The sequence below is a fragment of the Castanea sativa genome, chromosome 4, assembly GCF_040712315.1.
Source record: "Castanea sativa cultivar Marrone di Chiusa Pesio chromosome 4, ASM4071231v1".
Lineage (NCBI taxonomy): Eukaryota > Viridiplantae > Streptophyta > Magnoliopsida > Fagales > Fagaceae > Castanea > Castanea sativa.
In genome coordinates this window covers 38,026,057-38,044,479 of record NC_134016.1, presented here as the reverse complement: position 1 = coordinate 38,044,479, position 18,423 = coordinate 38,026,057, and the positions used below count along the sequence as shown (strand labels likewise).

Genomic DNA, 18,423 nt, shown 5'->3' with positions numbered 1-18,423 from the left:
TTGTTAAAAGCTCTAAAAACCCATACAAAGCAAGGCCCGACTTCTTTTGGGTCCACTATATCTATTTGTAGCATTTTAATTTCATAAATAGCCCAAGCTCATGTATTTATTTGAGGAATTTAAATGTGTGTGGTTTAAGAGGATTGAAAGTGGGCTTATTTAGGCTTACTCATGGACCAAGTTTGGGCTTTACATGGTGAGCTGAGAACACTTGTTAAAGCTAAAGGCCCATCAACAAGTCCATGTGTTGGTCACAAATAATATGTTAGTTGTCTTTGTCTTACTTTGAATTTTTCAGTTTTGAATTTGAAGATTTTTATTTTGTTAATTTCGGTAACTGCGGCTGTCGATCGAAGCTAGAACAGGTTCATGTATCTACAATTTAATTATAATAGTGTTGCTCACAAATTAGGTGAGTTAGCTAGGGATGGCCAAAGCTAGCTTGGGATACAGCATGTGAGCTGAAAATAGATGTATTTAATTTGTGTAACTGTGCCTACTTTTTTGGTGGGCTTTTTTCATTCAACTGTAGTTGAGTCTACCTTCAATAAATTGTAGCTATGCAAATTTTTTTCCTTTTTTAAAAGTTTAGTAAATAGTGGTTTTACTACATAAATTAATAGAGAAATAAAAAAAATGAGGAAGATATACTTAACCCAACATTTTTTTTATATCCTAAATCCTCCAAATTAAAAAAGAGTTACATAAGCAATCGTTTTATTTTATTCTAGTTATGATTGCAAGGAGATAAACATAGCAAAATGACTAGTGCTTCAAGGCACTTACAAACATTTTTTTTTCTAGTTGTCAACTCCAAAGTCTTTCTGAAGCTCTTCAATCACATTTTTGTTGAGTTGGAAGGCCTTAGTGAGAACATTAGGATTAATGGGAGGATTGGATCCAAAGACTGTATTTGCTATTGTGATCATGCTTGCATTTTGGCTGCTTAAACAAAAATGGCAATTGCAGTAGTTTTTCCAATGTTCAATTGGAAGTGAAAGAGACCAACTGGAAAGATAAATGCATCCCTCCTGTTTAGAGTTTTGGTGACGAGGTGATTATCTATGTTAGATGTTACAAAACCAATGAAGAGGGTACCCTCCAAGACCTCTAGAATTTCAGTGTTGTGAGGGTGAATATGGGGATGATTTTCTCCATACTATGCAAAGTTGATTCGAGCTAGGAATATGCCAAGAGTATTGAGGCCCAGTAAATTGTCAACGTTCATGGTAGTGATGTTTGACCCAACTTTATTATCTGTGTTCCCAGGAATGTTCAATCCCTATGAGAAAAATAGAATTGGGAAAATCTGAAAGTGTGTATTGAATAAAAATATCTTGTTCCTTATATATAGTCTCGGGCTCAGCTAGTTACAGAAATAAAACAAACTAAACTAACTAGAGCAAACTAAACTAACTAATATCTAACTAACTGCATTCTCACGTGTAACTAATTAATAGCTCACGTACAATTACAAAAGCTTAATAACAGAAAACTACAAGCTACAAGTCGTATATGAAACACTATATACAGAACTACTAAACTACAAGTGCATCAGATATAACTTCTTGAATTTCAATCACGTCTGTGGAGTCTTGCTTCCTCTGCTCCAAGTCTTGCTTCCTCTGCTCTAAGTCTTTAGCTATTCTGGCCTGATCTTGATACTCCCCCTCAAGGTGGACTTTAGGTTGATAAATGTTGATAAGTCCCATCTTGGACAGAAGGGCAGAAAATTGCTTGTGACTTAATGCTTTAGTGAGCAAATCAGCCAATTGAGACTGAGTTCTGACATGATTAAGCTTGATAATTTTCTCCAACACCTTATCCCTCACAACGTGACAATCTATCTCTATATACTTCGTTCTTTCATGGAAAACAGGGTTGGAACCTATGTGAAGAGCTGCTTGGCTGTCACAAAATAATAATGCTTCCCTATTGTGATCAACTTGAAGATCCTTTAATAAATATAAAATCCAAACGATTTCACAAGTGGAGATAGTCATTGCTCTATATTCTGCCTCAGCTGAGGACCTAGAGACAGTAGATTGTTTCTTTGATTTCCATGAAACTAGCGAATCACCAATGAATATACAATATCCAGTAACAGACCTCCTTGTATCTGGACATGCAGCCCAATCAGAGTCAGTAAATCCTTTCACATGAAGCTCTGAATTTGCTAAGAAGAAAATGCCTTTTCCAGGTTCATTTTTCAGGTATTGAAGAACCTTAAGAGCTGCCTCAAGGTGTGGTTCTCTCGAATTAGCCATGAATTGGCTTAACTTATGCACTGCATAAGTAATATCAGGCCTTGTGATGCTTAGATTTAGTAGTCTTCCCACCAATCTTCTATACTGCCCTGGGTTATCAAGCAATGAACCTTCATGTTTACTAAGCTTCAAGTTTTGATCCATGGGAACTTTGACAGGTTTGCAACCAAGAAGTCCTGCATCCTCCAGAATCTCAAGGGCATATTTTCTTTGACACAAAGAAACACCTTTGTCTGTTCTTGCTACTTCCAAGCCAAGGAAATACCTCAACTCACCTAGATCCTTCAACTTGAATTTCTGATTCAATAACACCTTAAACTGATCTACCTGCTCTTTATCATTACTTGCAATAAGAACATCATCTACATATACCAATAAAACAATGAAAGAAGTCCCTTGCTGCCTTGTAAAGAGAGAGTAGTCTGCTTTAGATTGAGTAAAACCAAGTTGTATCAGTGTGGTAGAAAATTTAGAGAACCACTGTCTGGAAGCCTGCTTAAGTCCATATAGTGACTTATTTAATTTGCATACAAGTTGCTCACCATGCTCCCCCTTGCTGTGAAAACCAGGTGGAAGGGCCATATACACTTCTTCATGTAAGTCACCATGAAGAAATGCATTATTTACATCAAGTTGGCTAAGGAACCAACCTTTCACAGTAGCCACGGCAAGAACACACTTAACAAATACCATTTTTGCAACAGGACTGAAGGTTTCAAGATAATCTAGGCCCTCCTTTTGATTAAATCCTTTGGCAACCAACCTAGTCTTGTACCTCTTAATAGACCCATTTGCCTTGTACTTAATTCTATAAACCCATTTGCATCCTATAGGTTGTTTGGCATGAGGCAAAGATGTGACAGTCCAAGTGTTATTGGCTTCCAATGCAGCAATTTCAGCATCCATGGCTTCTTGCCATTTAGGGTCAGAAACTGCTTGTGAGAAAAATGTAGATTCTGTGGTAGTACTAATAGTACAACAAAATGATTTGTAGGCAGGTGATAAATTGGCATAAGAGAGAAAGGAAGAAAGAGGATAGGAAGTACCTGGTTAGGACTGATTGGAAATGGATGCTAAGGAAACCTGATTACAGTGATAAGCCTTAAGGTAAGAAGGGGGCTTAGAAGTTCTAGTAGACCTTCTAGGACGTACAACTGGATCAGAAGAGATATCATGATCAAGTGTATCAGGGAAAGTTTGATCATCTGAATCAAGATCATGATGAAACTGTAGAATAGAATCAGTAGTGACAGATGGTGAAGAATCAAGAAAAGCAGATGGAATGGAAGGAATTTTAGGCAAAGGAATCAACTCAGAGGAAGGAAGAGAAGAGTGTGAAGCAAAAGGGAAAACCTTTTCATGAAACACTATATCCCTAGAAATGAAAATGGAGTGAGATTGAAGGTCAAATAACTTGTAACCTTTAATATTGAAAGGATATCCTAAGAAGACAGATTTTCTAACTCTAGGAGAAAATTTGTACTTATGTGGGGTAACATTAGTTGCAAAGCAAAGGCAACCAAATGCTCTCAAGTGAGAGTAAGAAGGAACCTTATGAAAAAGGACTTCATAAGGAGACTTATGGTACAGGAAAAGAGTAGGAAGTCTATTAATCAAATAAACAGCTGTGATGACACAATCACCCCAGAAAACAAGAGGGAGATTGGATTGAATTTGTAAGGCTCTAGCAGTAGCCAAAATGTGCTGGTGTTTTCTCTCTACAACTGAGTTTTGTTGTGGAGTATACACAAAGCTTTGTTGATGAATGATACCCTTAGAACTATAGAAATCAACCATATTAAATTCTAGGGCATTATCAGTCCTAATGGACTCAAGAGAAACATTAAACTGGGTTTGTACCATATTGTAAAATGAAACAATTAAAGGCCTAACTTTTGATTTGGCTTTTAAAAGAAAAACCCAAGTAGCCCTTGATGCATCATCTATAATGGTAAGGAAATATCTATGTCCAGCAGTAGTAGGAATAGAAAAAGGACCCCAAACATCCATGTGAACAAGATTAAATGAATGAGAAGCTCTTTTATTTTCAAAAGGAAAAGGCAGCCTCTTTTGCTTTGCCAAAGGACATACATTGCAATCTTTAGTACAACAATTTTGTAAGAAAGGAAAAAGATGACTCAAAGAATGTAATTTCATATCAGATGGATGTCTTAGTCTAGAATGCCATAAGGAATACAAATTGGCATGTGAAACAGAAGAAGGAGAAGAAGCAGTAAAAGAGCTGAACTTATTTTTGAGAAGAAATTCATCAAGAGACTTGGAAGCTGTGGAGACACTTGAATTTTGTAACAGATAGAGTCCATCATGCATTTGGCCCATTCAAATCGTGTTCCAACAGGTAAGGTCCTGTATAAAACAATAATTGGAAAGAAATACAGACAAAGGGGCTGAGAGTGAGTTAATGCACTAACAGATATCAAGTTGAAAGAAAAAGATGGTAGACAAAGAACATTGGTCAAGGTAATATGAGATGAAAGTTTGATTGTACCAACATGTGTCACAAGAGCAGCCTCCCCATTAGGCAATTCAACCACAGTATGTGTAATTGCAGTAAAAGAAGTCAATAAATGTAAAGAACACACTATATGATCTTTAGCACCAGTGTCTACAACCCAAGTTTCAACACCAAAGGCTTTTCTATTCACAACCTTGGCAGAAAATACTGAATGTGAAGAGCAAGAAACAGTACCTGCAACTGCATTAGAAGGCAAAGACACAGCATTGACCATATGAGATTCTTGAGTTGGTGAGGCCTGGTGTGCACCAATTGAAGAAGAACCAATCAAGGAGAGAAGTTGCTGGTACTGATCAGGAGTAAAAGCAGGAGCTTGAGCAACAAAAGAAGTATGATCTGTGTTTGGAGCAAAACAATAGCCTTGGGACTGATCTGCACCCGTGGAGACTTGATGAACCATGATATTCTTGTACTTGAATTTATAACCTGGTGGGAAACCATGGAGTTTGTAACATTTATCCACAGTGTGACCCAATTTTCCACAGTGAGTGCACATGGGTTGCTCTTTGCCTTTAGGATTGTTGCCTGAACTCTTGGTGGCCAAAATAGTAGATTCAACCCTCACAGAATTAGTGACTGACCTTTGCATCTCCTCTTGAATGAACAAAGAATGTGCCTTATTAACAGAAGGCAATGGATCCATGAGTAATATTTGTGTTCTGACTTGAGAGAACACATCATTGACTCCCATGAGGAATTTCATTGTAGATTCATTTTCTTGAAGACCCTTCAATCTTTGATTGATGTTGCACACACACTTCCCACAAGTGCATTGAGGAAACGGACTAAGATTCTGAAGCTGATCCCATAAAACTTTGAGCTGAGTGAAATAATCAGTGAGTGACTGCTCTCCTTGATGAATCTCAGCAATCTGTTTTTGGAGATTGAAAACCTTAGTGGCATTCCCTTGACTGAATGCATCTTGAAGATCAGTCCAGATCTTAAGTGCAGTCTCTCTGTAAATGATACTTGCTTGAAGCCTTGATAAAACTGAATTGATGATCCAAGTGCCAACCATATTATCAGCACGGATCCAAGATTGAACAGCTATTGGTGAATTCACCAATGGTGATGAAATGGTTAAAGAACCATCAATGAATCCAAGTTTATTCTTCGCAATCAATGACTTTCTTACTGACCTTGCCCAAGCAGAATAGTTTTCCCCCCCAATTAATGGTTGAGAAGTAAGAACAACACCTGGATTTTCACCAGGATGTAAAAATAGAGGGTCATTGGGATTGTATGATTCTTGCGAAGAAGATGAAGATTCAGTGGTGGAAGTGTTAGCAGAAGTTGTGGGATTAGCCATTGAAAGAAAGTGAAAGACTTGAAGAAACATAGTAAAGAATTAGGAAAGCTTGAACGAGAGCAACAATGGCGGACAAGAAGAATAAATTCCCAAATTTGACAAACCCTAGAAAAAAAAAAAAAGTTTCTAGAGAGCTCTGATACCATATAAGAAAAATAGAATTGGGAAAATCTGAAAGTGTGTATTGAATAAAAATATCTTGTTCCTTATATACAGTCTCAGGCTCAGCTAGTTACAGAAATAAAACAAACTAAACTAACTAGAGCAAACTAAACTAACTAAAATCTAACTAACTGCATTCTCACGTGTAACTAATTAATAGCTCACGTGCAATTACAAAAGCTTAATAACAGAAAACTACAAGCTACAAGTCGTATATGAAACACTATATACAGAACTACTAAACTACAAGTGCATCAGATATAACTTCTTGAATTTCAATCACATCTGTGGAGTCTTGCTTCCTCTGCTCCAAGTCTTGCTTCCTCTGCTCTAAGTCTTTAGCTATTCTGGCCTGATCTTGATAATCCCTTGAAGAAGAAAACATTGGGTGTGACAGGCTTTGGATCCTTGCAAAACTTTCCATTAATGAAAACTGCTTAAAAGAATTTTTGTTATGGACACTTTAAAAAGAATGCTTAAGATTTCAATGCAGAAAATAGTAAGGCCAGGTAGCTAATGATATTTCTTCCATTAATATTCTGGTTAGTGTAGATTCTTCACATGACAAAAATAATGCAGAAACTTGAAAAAAGAAACAGCAAAGTTTGTATCGGCTGATTCGGAGTAGTCCTTAAGTGCAACACAGAAGTCCTGCTAGGGATCGGGGTCAGAGGCAGAGGTAAGAGAGAATGCCAAAGCGAAGAGGGCAACAGTTTTAACGTAAGCTTTCCTCATATTTCAGGCTTACTCTATTTTCTGTTCTATATATTTTTGCTTCGGGTGAGGGATGCGAAATTTTGCATGGAAAGCATGTCTATTAATTTATAGATAAGACACGTTGAATACGTCTATGGTTTTCTATATGTGAATGATGAATAGACTTGTTCAGTCTTCGATTATTACCAATTTTAGTTTTGATTGCCAAATTATTCTGTTCTATATAGGCTTGTTCAGTCTACCAACATAATTACATAAAGGTTTACAATACAGTTTTTTTTTTTCTTCTTTTTCTGTTTTTTTTTTTTTTTTGTTTTTAAATTTTTTTTATAAAAGAAGATTCATTACTGAAAAATAGAGTCTATAAAGACACCAACATAAAGGTGGAGCCACTCAGACTTTACGTAGACACTATACAATAGTAATTGACCAACAAAAACACTAAACAAGTACTAACAGGCCGAAGACCAGTTCAATTACAATTTACAACAACTAACATTCCCAGGCCAACAAGGATTAGCACTAACATTCTAGTTGTGCTAATCTTCGGCAAAAGATTAGCACAACCATTAGCTTCTCTCCAGAAGTGTCTAAGAGTGCACTACCCATTCCCAGTCCAGCAAGGACTTGCAATTCATAACCAAGTTAGTAAATTCAGAGGAAACTTTTTATCCTCAAATACTATCCAATTTATAGCCAATTCTGAGTCTAATTGGAGGTAATAAAGTTAGATTACATAGAAAACTCACTAAATAAATAAATTAAAAGTAAAACTTTAAAAGTAAACACAACATATTAAGTAAAGAAGAACAAGTAAATATTTAATATGACTTACACCACAATCTACTATACATTAGTAGTAGATTCAACATCGAAAAATCTTCATAGATTAAGTGTAAGCTTAACCATGTGTATATAAGCTCTTGGGAACCCTTCTTTAGTAAGCCGGTTTTCAAGGGTGATCCTATTGTTCTACATGGAGTAAGAGTAAGTTTAACTATATATTTATAAGCCTCTAAACAAGGGTGAGTTCTACTCATAGGTTCCTACACATTTGGTATCAGAGTCAACACCACATCGAGTAATCAGATGCAGCTCATTGAGTGTGAGATCAAATGAGTTGCGGCTTTGTGGTTGGGTCTTGAAGGGGGCGACCTAGAGGCTAGATTAAAATGGCTTACTAGATTAAAATGGTTTTCAAGGGTGAATGATACAAACTCATGAGTAGAACACACCCTTGAAAACCGGCTTACATGGAAAGGGTGCCCAAGAGCTTATATACATATAATTAAGTTTAACCATGTATTTATAAGTCCTTTTTCAAGGGTGAGTTCTACTTATGAGTTCCTAACATTTGGTATCAAGGTCAACCACCACATCGAGTAATTGAGCATAACTCATTAAGTATGAGATCAAATAAGTTGAGGCTTTATGGTCGGGTCTTGGAGGGGGTGACCTAGAGGCTAAATTAAAATGGCCTACTAGATTAAAATGGTTTTCAAGGGTGAATGATACAAACTCATGGGTAGAATTCACCCTTAAAAACCAACTTGCAAGGGAATGGTGTTTAAGAGCTTATATATACATAGTTAAGCTTTCATTATTTAATCCATATGAGACATTAGGATCATAAAATAGCAGTTGCTAAAATTATTGATTGACATGAGTTGTGCACCAAGTTAGTTGTCTACATTTTATTTTAATATATTTTAAAAAAGGTTAGGTCACATGTTAGATGGGTCATAAAAAAAGAGGTAAGTCACGTAAGGAAATAGTGTTTGTGTGTGTGGTGGGACGTGTAGTGTCTACTCTCTCTTTCCTTCATCATCTGCCTCATTCTCCCCACTATGTTTTATAGCATTAAAGGCAATTACTTCTATAATTTGTGCAATACTTTAATAGATATTCCCTTTGTCTTTATCATCAGTGAGTCCTTGCATGTTCTTTGTCTTGCACCACTAGTCTCTATCTCATACCAGAGTGTATTGTTTCTATATATCTTTTTATAAAAAAAAAAAAAAAATACAACTATCTTGAGTTGGGCTTGACTCCCTTTTACTCTGAACTCAGGTTGATAGAACCAATTGATGGCCTTCCAAAAATCTACCTAAACACTCCTTAGCCAACATCTTTATCATATATGCCATGTACCAACATCTTCCTCTAACTTCTTGCACAGGGAAGAGAACTAGAAAGCTTAGAGCTAAGTCAAGGCACATGAGTTTCTCCATTGATTCAAAAGAGGCAACAGTTTTCACCAGACAACTACCTTCTTATTTTCTAAAGTGGTGGATTGAGGACCAAATAACCCCCATTTTTTTATTAGCCACCATTTATCACGGGATGGTATTATATGTAATTGCTGCATGAACATCTCTCTCATATCGGGGTGGGACAAGTAAGAGGGATGTTACATGCAATTGTTACACAAAATAATAAATCGATTATCACCTGGAAGCCCTCCATCAGTCATAGCTTCGTGTCACTTGGTCAAACTAGAAATTTGCTACTACATATTTTGTGGTTGCTGGCTAGCTAGGCTCTAGGTTTGGAGGTGGTATCTCATGTATTAGCTACATTGACATCTCTCAATTCGTGTGGATCCTATAGGTGGAAGGGGCCCTCATAATGTGAGAGAGATGCTACATATAGCTAATATATAAGATACTTTTTCCTAGGTTTGGTAACCCAGCCAGAGACATGTATTAACCAAATCACATGCAACTAAATGGTTGTGATGATTGAAAGTACAATATACAATAATATTCTAAGTATATTTATTATTTATAATTTATATTACTAGTTTGATGGGTTTAATCATGTCTATTTAGGAATGATGGATCAATCACAATTGCTTGATTTGGGCCTGTTTGGCCTGAGTTTGTGTTAGAATTTGATGAAGAGGCCATTGCTTGAGCACCAGGAGGAATTGGCATCTCATCTGAGTGGCCAGAAATGCGGAGGTTACCAGCATCATCTTGGTCCCAGTATACTTCTACCATAAGAACAGTAGGATTTTCTGCGGACTCACTTTCTGGAATCCTCACTAGTTGAGCTCCTATGGGTATCTGCATAATAATAATTATAATTAAAAGATAAAATGAATCAAATATGCAAGCACTAAACAGTAGCTTTCTAAAACAATATAGTAACATAAAATAAATTATGTACCTGAAATGAGGTTCCCGATGTTAAAGTCAAAGTTGTTAACCTCCCCTCAGCAGTGGCACTCTCTAGCTCTGCCTTCTTTGCAATGTTTAAGAAAACTTCATTAAGAGTTGTAAGGCCAATTTGGATGTCAGTTATTCCAAATTCTCGCTTTCTTTCTTCGAGATCCTTGAAAAATTTCTGTTCGAACATCAATGGAAAAAAGAAGAAGAAACATAAATGCTGAAATTGTGACAATATCATTCCCCAAAAATAATAGTCTAACATCACGGAAAGTTATATATAGAATTATAGAATCAATTTTGTTGTAATCAAGGTCCATTTTTTGGCACTGTAAATATAGCATCTAATCTTTCTAGAAGCTTGTCATGAATCGCATTTTGGCTTATATTCTCTTTCTTGTAAAGCATTCATTACCTTTCTTTTTCGGGATAACCCAAAGAATGCTTTATGTGAATTGTGGAAGTGTGCAACTGCATCTGAGCTAATACAATAGGGAAAGGATCATAAATCCTATCCTATATGGTAGTAGGGACAACATCACTCAAGCCAAAAACTTAAGCCTATTGAAATGGACCCAGTTATGTTATATTAATTCTTCAACTTTTTCATTTTTTCTTCATATGGGACTTCTACTCACACATATATACCCAAAAATCTTCTCCTCAAGAGTGAGTGCATTGCCTCTTTGTGGGCTCCAAGACCTCTTTATGGGCCATGAACAAATCCTACTATGGGAACCCCATACGTCCACGTCAACTTGTGTTGGCTCCAAGTACATGCAACCTGTCCTTGCTCTGACTGTGAAAGGGACTTGTACCTGTCCTATCTGCAAAAGGTATAACCTTACCTCCTTGTGCACACCAACATTGGCTATGATACAACATGTTGGGAAGATAAAACCTTAGGGAGACTCTTAAGGACTTAATATAAGATATTAGGACACCACTTAAATCAAAAGCTTAAGCCTTTGGGCCCAAGTATGTTATATTAAAACAATTTATAATTTATATTTTTTCTTCATGTCAGACTTTCACTCATACATGTGCACCCAACACATGTATTAACTAACATGTGATTGGTGTTTCATCCAAGTTCACATTGAAAACCAAGAACAAAAGACAGTTTTCATGTGAAGATAACAAAGTAGAAAGCATAACACGCTTACCCTTAAAAGGCTCTCTCTATCATGAGGAATGACAAAAGTTAGGAAGGCCTCATTCTCCACTTTTGGCTCTATGTTCAAATTCTGTCCAAATTTTCCCAATATAAGAAAAACCAACCATTTGTGAGCCCTAACAAATTTTGGATCATTGTACTTATTCAACTTACATATTTAAAGAACTGCTTTACAGCCTCATGAGTTTCAGTGATTGTATCTTCAACAGGAAGAGCTTGTCCAACATCACTTCTAGAGAAGCTCACATTGGCAATAAAACCTGTCCCAAACCGTGACTTTAACCTGATTGATGTTCCAATGCAACGAAGCCTACCCTTTGCCATGATTCCTATCCGATCACTTAGGACGTCAGCTTCTTCCATTGAGTGTGTTGTTAGTACAATTGCACGCCCTCTCTTTGCATCCTTTATTATATCCCAAACATGCCTTCTTGATATTGGATCCATGCCAGTTGTCTGCAAATCACAAATTACATCACATAAACATATCAAGTAAACCAATGTACAAAAGGAAGATTTCTTATCTGTTTACCGGTTCATCTAAAATGACTAATTTTGGATCACCAATAAGGGCTATTGCAAAGCTGAGGCGACGTTTCATTCCACCACTGTAACTGCCAGCTCTTCCATTGGCTGATTCAGTGAGTCTCACCTCATCCAATAATTTATGAGCAATCTACATTTGAGTCAAAGCTTTTTTCTTTAAGAAGTGGAGAGTTTAAAGAGTCATTTTGTATCAAATGAGCTCATCAAGAATGGAAATAAGCATCTATTTAGAACAACATCTTCAAAGAAAATTGCAAGTAGATGCTTAGTTTGGGATTAAAAAACTTGTTCAGAGTCCTTAATCAATGGTATGAAGGAATCTACCGATTCAATATAATTTGGTGGTAGGCCTTTGATACTTGCAAAGAGGTAGAGGTGCTCTTGACCAGACAATGCATCCCAAAGAATATCAAACTATATGGTGATACAAGATCCAAGCAAGTGTTAGTCTCTAATTTCCTAATAAATATATTATTGCTATTTAGTGAAAGATTTTTGATTATATAGACTTAAACTATGCATGCTATTGACACAAAAGCTTGAGAAACAGAGGGGCTATTACCTGTGGACAAACTCCTATAAGTTTTCGGATGTTTGACATGCCAACAGAATTTCGAACAGAGTGTCCATAAATTGTTGCTATTAACAAGGTATTGTACAATGCAATTACATTCCAAGGAAATTGTAAATGATGAACCCAAAAAAGGGAAAAAAAATGGAAGAGAACCTACCATCTCCTCCAGTCACTGGGGAAATGCCTGTTAAACAATTGATTGTTGTAGTTTTTCCAGCTCCATTTGGTCCAAGAAGACAAAATAGCTGATCTTTTCTAAAATTCACCCATAAGCCCTGGAGTAAATTTGCACAAAGGCAGTGGTTATCATAACAAATGAATAATCATGGTTTGTGTCATGTGCTCAATTTTTGCTACAACATTCATATTGAGATTCCTAAGCTCCAATTATAACCTGCTCAAGTAATAATAGCAGGATCTGCCCTTAACTTGATTCTTCCGAATGACCATCTTTTGACAACTATCAACCAATTTGATAAATTGTATTTATTCATGTTGGACAAGCTATGTCCACTAAGGTAGTGACGCAATATAAAATTTTAAATAATGTAGAAACAGGAAAGTCATAAAATGTGCACTAAACTCATGATATACATTGTTTATGTCAATTTCCCAAACATCTCTAAATATAGAAACTATGAAATGTTAAGTCCTCATAACTATGTGTAAACTAAAATATAATGGAGGGATGAAAACAACAACTTTCTTCTCCTCCAAAGCATGCAACAAAAGTTAGATGTCAAGATATTCTTATATTAACATGGAAAGTTATACTTTCCAACAATTCTTACATTAATAGCATGGTAAGGTGGAGTCTGTTTGCATCGACAACAACCAATTTTTATGGTCTTAGGATATGTTTTTACAAGGCCATGTATCTGAACTGCAGCATTTGGATCATCTATCCCCTCCCTGGCTTGTTGTTTTACAAGGTTTTCCTCTTCAAGGACATCTTCATCATCTGGAGTAATAAGCTCAGGCAATGGCTCTAAACCAATGCACCTGCAAATGTTGCCCTCTGCAAAAAGAAACTGCAAAATAAGTGCCTATCTTTGATATCAGCTAACAAGGAGAAGCAGTGGCCACATATATATCAAGAATTTACCTTTCACCTTGTTTCCACCTTTGCCTGTCCAATACGAAGGATTTAAAAAGTAGAACAATGGTTTCCTCAAACCAGATGCATTTGGGATTATGTTATCAAAGTAGATAGCCAAAATAAACCACAGGAAAAATGTAGATGCAAACCACTTATATATACCATCCTGAAAGAACATGAGAAAAGACATTTGAACTTTTATGAAAATTCAACTTTACTTAGAGAAAGAGATCAAAAATGTAAATAGTGGAAAAAGGATAGGAAATAAAAGGAAAGCTATGTTGATGTAGATTGATATTAAGATATTGAGATTTGAAGTGTGTACTTACAATTGTCATTACGCAGTCACTACCGTCTGGTGGACAGTCAGCCCGCCTACCCCAGCTAATGCCAACACCTTCAGGCTGTGAACTTGCATCTTTAAACATGTTCAGGGCCTGGGCAAGCAGATTTGGTGGAAAAAATGACCACATAATTCTATACTTTATAGCAACGGATTGATCATAGGGGAATCCAAATGCTACTGTTATCTGAGACCAAAAAAAAAAAATTATTACAATCAAATGGAAAACCCATTTTCTTAGGATTTATTATTAGAATCTTGCCTGAGTTATGAAGCCAATGACAAATATAGAGAATCCCATTGTTGTTGTTGAAGATGACTTGCTAATGAAGGTCGACAACATGAATGCATAACTAAGCTAGCATCATAAGTCAGAAAAATTTAGCAAAGTATGTTAGCACTAGACATTTTTAATTAAAAACTGAAAGCATACCAAATAAAGGAATAATATTCAGGAACAACAGAATTTATTTAAAGACTGCTTAACTTCTTATGGATTCAATTGCTTAAGTTTCTTTTACAGAGGGGTGACTTTTCAATTTTTTTTGGGTAGAATTCTTAGAATACGATTTAAGTGCATGTGAAAGCTTGTATATATTGAACATGTGCATAGTAACCACTGCAGTTTACAAATAGATTTTCTCCATTATTGTAGCTCTATTTGGGACAGCATCTGTTATTTTCTATCACTTATTTCTTTTCTTTTGTTCTTTGAATTAAACTTCATAGTAAAATCTACTTAATGAAAATTTGAACAAGATATTTTCTGAAATTTCATCATAGTATAGCTAGTGTTGCAAGATAGAAATTTACCATGTTGATTTGGAAAAGAAAGAACAGAAGGAAGACGACTGCAAAGCTGTTCTTCAAGAAAATATCAAATCGAAACAGCATTCCAAAGAGAACCATTAAAATTGATGAAAGAACTGTAAGAATTCCCTCCCATGTGAGCCATGACAACCAGTAAGCAGAGTCATATAGACCCATCATAGTCATTGCCTGTTGGAAATAATAAGAGTACGCAGAAACCAAGACATAAGACAATAAAGTGGAAGCAGTGCTAATCCTGTAAGGGCCAGAATTCTTAATTAGTTCCATCTTCAAAAGTTCAGAATTTATATAGTCATGAATACCTGGCGAAGTTTGAGCTCTTTCTCAGTGACCAAAGAACCCATTTGAAACACAAAACCAAACATGGCAGCTGCAAGGAAAAATGGAGGTACCATTGCATCCAAAGAAGAGGAGAATTCTATTCTTGGGTGTGCAAATTCCTTAAGCCCAACAACCCAGCTAAAGTTAGGATCTGAAATTCAAGAAGTAGAGTGATAAAAAAAAAAATGACAAAATGCAAGAGGACCTGTTAAGTAGAATCATATGTAAAGTAACAAATAAGACATCGTTTATGACCTCCAATGAGAGACCTAGCAATTTCACGCTCAGCAGCCAATTGAAGTGGAATTTGAAACTTGAATGTGCGATCTTCTCGATTAGTAATTGAAGTGAAGTTAGTTTGAATGCCATAGCTTATCACAGTCTTGTTCCTCACTATAAAATGTAAAGCTCCCGCACAGCGTCTAGGATTGCTTAAGAGCCATGCATCTACCTCTTTCTGTGTTCCAAATGCTTTGACCTGCACAAACAAGGAGCAGAACCAGTTTTTTCATGGTATATGATGTTCTAAATAAGCTCATGCAATATGTTTTTTTTATAAACCTGCCCAAACTTTATGGTAGGGAATATAAAAGCAAAAGATTTTTAACAATATATCAATCAACCATGGTTCTTAGATTGAAAACATCTTGGAAGATTTGATATCATGACATAGTGTATCATGTTATAATTTAAAACAGAACGGGAACTTTACATCTCTTACACACAAATAAAGATGAAGATAAAAGGTAAATTTACCTCCTTATGGTACCATAAACTTAATTACACTTTAGCTTCTAACTGTTAGAAAGTAACACTAAATCTCTTTATAATTTTGATTAAATTAACATGTTTTGATGAAGAGCGATTGATGCTATATCTACTACAAATTTTACTAAATCTTACAAATTGATGTGTTAACTTCTAAATACAAAACAAAATTGTTCAAAATTTTCTTTATTATATTATTGATGTAATACCAATTATATTCTTTGCCAGTTTGCCACATCAATTACCAAATTTTTTATTTTTTTAACAGTAAAATTAATGGTAGTTTTACCATTTTTCTTATGTAAATTACTTGAGTGATACCACATCATCATCACCTGACCCACCACCTAGGAGTGTGGCCTTGTGATTAAGGTTTTTGTGTGGTATAGATCTGGAATTCGAATTTTCACCTAGGTAGCTATGGCTGGTCGCCTACTCCCTTTGTGCTTTTTATTTAGCAAAACAATCACACATAAATGAATATAATATTTCCTATATACAATATTTGATAATTTTCTTTATAAACAAAATTTATCGAGCTGGAATACGAAATATTACTTAAAAAATGTGCATGACACAAACACACACACACACATATATATATAATAACACCCACATAAATATACGTAGTATTGGTACACATGACACAAACATATATACATATGTAGTACCTTCTTGATGGGAATCTGACGACCAGGATTATTGTTCATGATGGCAGTGACAATGGTGTTAATGGTGGAGCTTCCATTCCCACTCCACACAAAGTCGAAGCACGGTTTCCTGATGTGAGCCTTGTGCTCACATGGAGGGATTGGGAACGAGGCCACCACCTTTGGATCAGTGACTTCGCTATAGCTCAGTTTGTTGCCTTTCTCAATGCTAAACAAGAGGAACACGAATATGAAGGACGCAAAGAGTTGGATCAACGTAGACCTTTTGTTTCGCTTTGCAAGGATAATGTTTTTCCTTAGCAGTGCTCCGAACTGTTGGCAAAATAGAGGTAACCCACTTTGCAAAACCACCATGGCTTTTGGGTGCTGCTTTCGAGTTTCCTTTCCACAATTTTGCTTTCTTCCAAACTGGATTTTGGTTTTGGACTCTATTTTGCGTAGGGACGTTACATATATGGGGTGAGTAATTAGTTATATATGGCATTACTCCGTTTCTCCATTGTTATTTTTGAATTATGTTTATGAAAAAAATATAACTAATAGAAAGGAAAATTATTAGATATTCCTGGAGTACCATAAATGCCTACTTATTCTTCTCACATGAATGGTGAGTCATACTATGAATTTAATTAGTGAGACCTATTATTCATGTGAGATGAGGAAGTACGCATTTATGGTACTCCGGAAGTACACAATAATTTCCCCTAATAAAATTGTGGATTATGATTCTTAAAAAAAAAAAAAAAAAAAAAACCAGTCCTAGATACAATAAAAAGTGACATCATTGAAAATGATGCAAACTAATCAAAATGTGCCACGTGAACGAATTATTATTATTATTATTTTTAAAAGAACGTGAACGAGTTATTTCAAAATTATTAAGAGACATTTTTTTTGAGTAAAATTTTACTAAGAGATTTGGTTGGTGAGTGAGGAAGAAAATATATCTCATGAGACATCTCTCTTACAATAGTGAGAGAGCTACATGTATGAGACTTACATTTGTTGTGAAAATGATGTTTTATAAGATTTTTTTTTATATATAAAAAATGGTAAAGATACACGAGTTAAGATAAGATATATTTAATATTCTATTAAATGATAATTTTATACATTACAAAATTAAATTAAATTGGGCACAAATATCAAGAAAACACATAATTTTAGGTAGAGAATTAAATGCTCTTATGTCACCAACCCTATTCATTGTATTCCCTTTTCAAAGAGAATTAATTGCGTTCTATTCTTTTCATTAATAGAAATTTACATTAAAATTTACACAATTACTATTTGTTCTAAATGCCCCTTAACCTACTTAAATCTCTCTCTCTCTCTCTCTCAATGGAGCCAAGTGTGTATTAGATTTAAGAGTCAAGTTCATCTTTGATTTGAGATGATTGTGGAGTTGATTGCATCTTTGATTTGGGATAGTGGTAAATTTAACATGGACTTCTAAGTTAAATAAGAAAAGACTATTACTTTCTATCGTAGATAGAGGGGTATTTTTGGTTTTATATAATGGTTGCCTTTTTTAATAAGTTTGTCTTACATGTACTTTTTTGTTCTAATCTAATTTTCAATAAAGTGTATTGGGTAATGGATCTTTATTGAGATCCATAATTTGAATGAATTTCCATGCGGAACTCAATAAACTATTAACAAATATATTATTTTTACCACAAAATGTGCACTATAACTCATACAATTATTATTTTACTATAATTTCTTTCAAGTGCAAAGTATCTAAAAAGGTTACTTATATAATTGGTAATGTCTTTAATGTCATGTCATAATTACATTTTTCTACTCTGTTTCTTTCTTAGATATTTTTTTTTAAATACAAGATAGAATTTCTACTCTAACCTAATCTAAGTGTATATGTGTGTGAAACTCCCTCCTGGAGACTTGAACCCGGCTCTTACCCCCCACACA

At 35.3% G+C, this 18,423-nt stretch overlaps 1 protein-coding gene and 1 pseudogene across 1 annotated transcript; both read right to left on the bottom strand.

Moving 5' to 3' along the window:
- Window positions 1–800: 800 nt before the first annotated feature.
- On the bottom strand, window positions 801–7,009 carry LOC142630966 (germin-like protein subfamily 1 member 16; annotated as a pseudogene).
- A 2,795-nt stretch (window positions 7,010–9,804) lies between these two features.
- On the bottom strand, window positions 9,805–16,867 carry LOC142632835 (ABC transporter A family member 2-like). Its single transcript, XM_075807163.1, has 16 exons — window positions 16,492–16,867; window positions 15,308–15,530; window positions 15,034–15,203; window positions 14,714–14,899; window positions 14,163–14,258; window positions 13,887–14,087; window positions 13,564–13,723; window positions 13,250–13,476; window positions 12,616–12,733; window positions 12,447–12,523; window positions 12,209–12,298; window positions 11,871–12,014; window positions 11,492–11,794; window positions 11,328–11,408; window positions 10,163–10,339; window positions 9,805–10,059 (listed from the first exon to the last, which is right to left on the bottom strand). The coding sequence occupies exons 1-16, from the start codon at window positions 16,843–16,845 to the stop codon at window positions 9,805–9,807; spliced, it is 2,862 nt and encodes a 953-aa protein (XP_075663278.1). The 5' UTR covers window positions 16,846–16,867.
- Window positions 16,868–18,423: the final 1,556 nt, after the last annotated feature.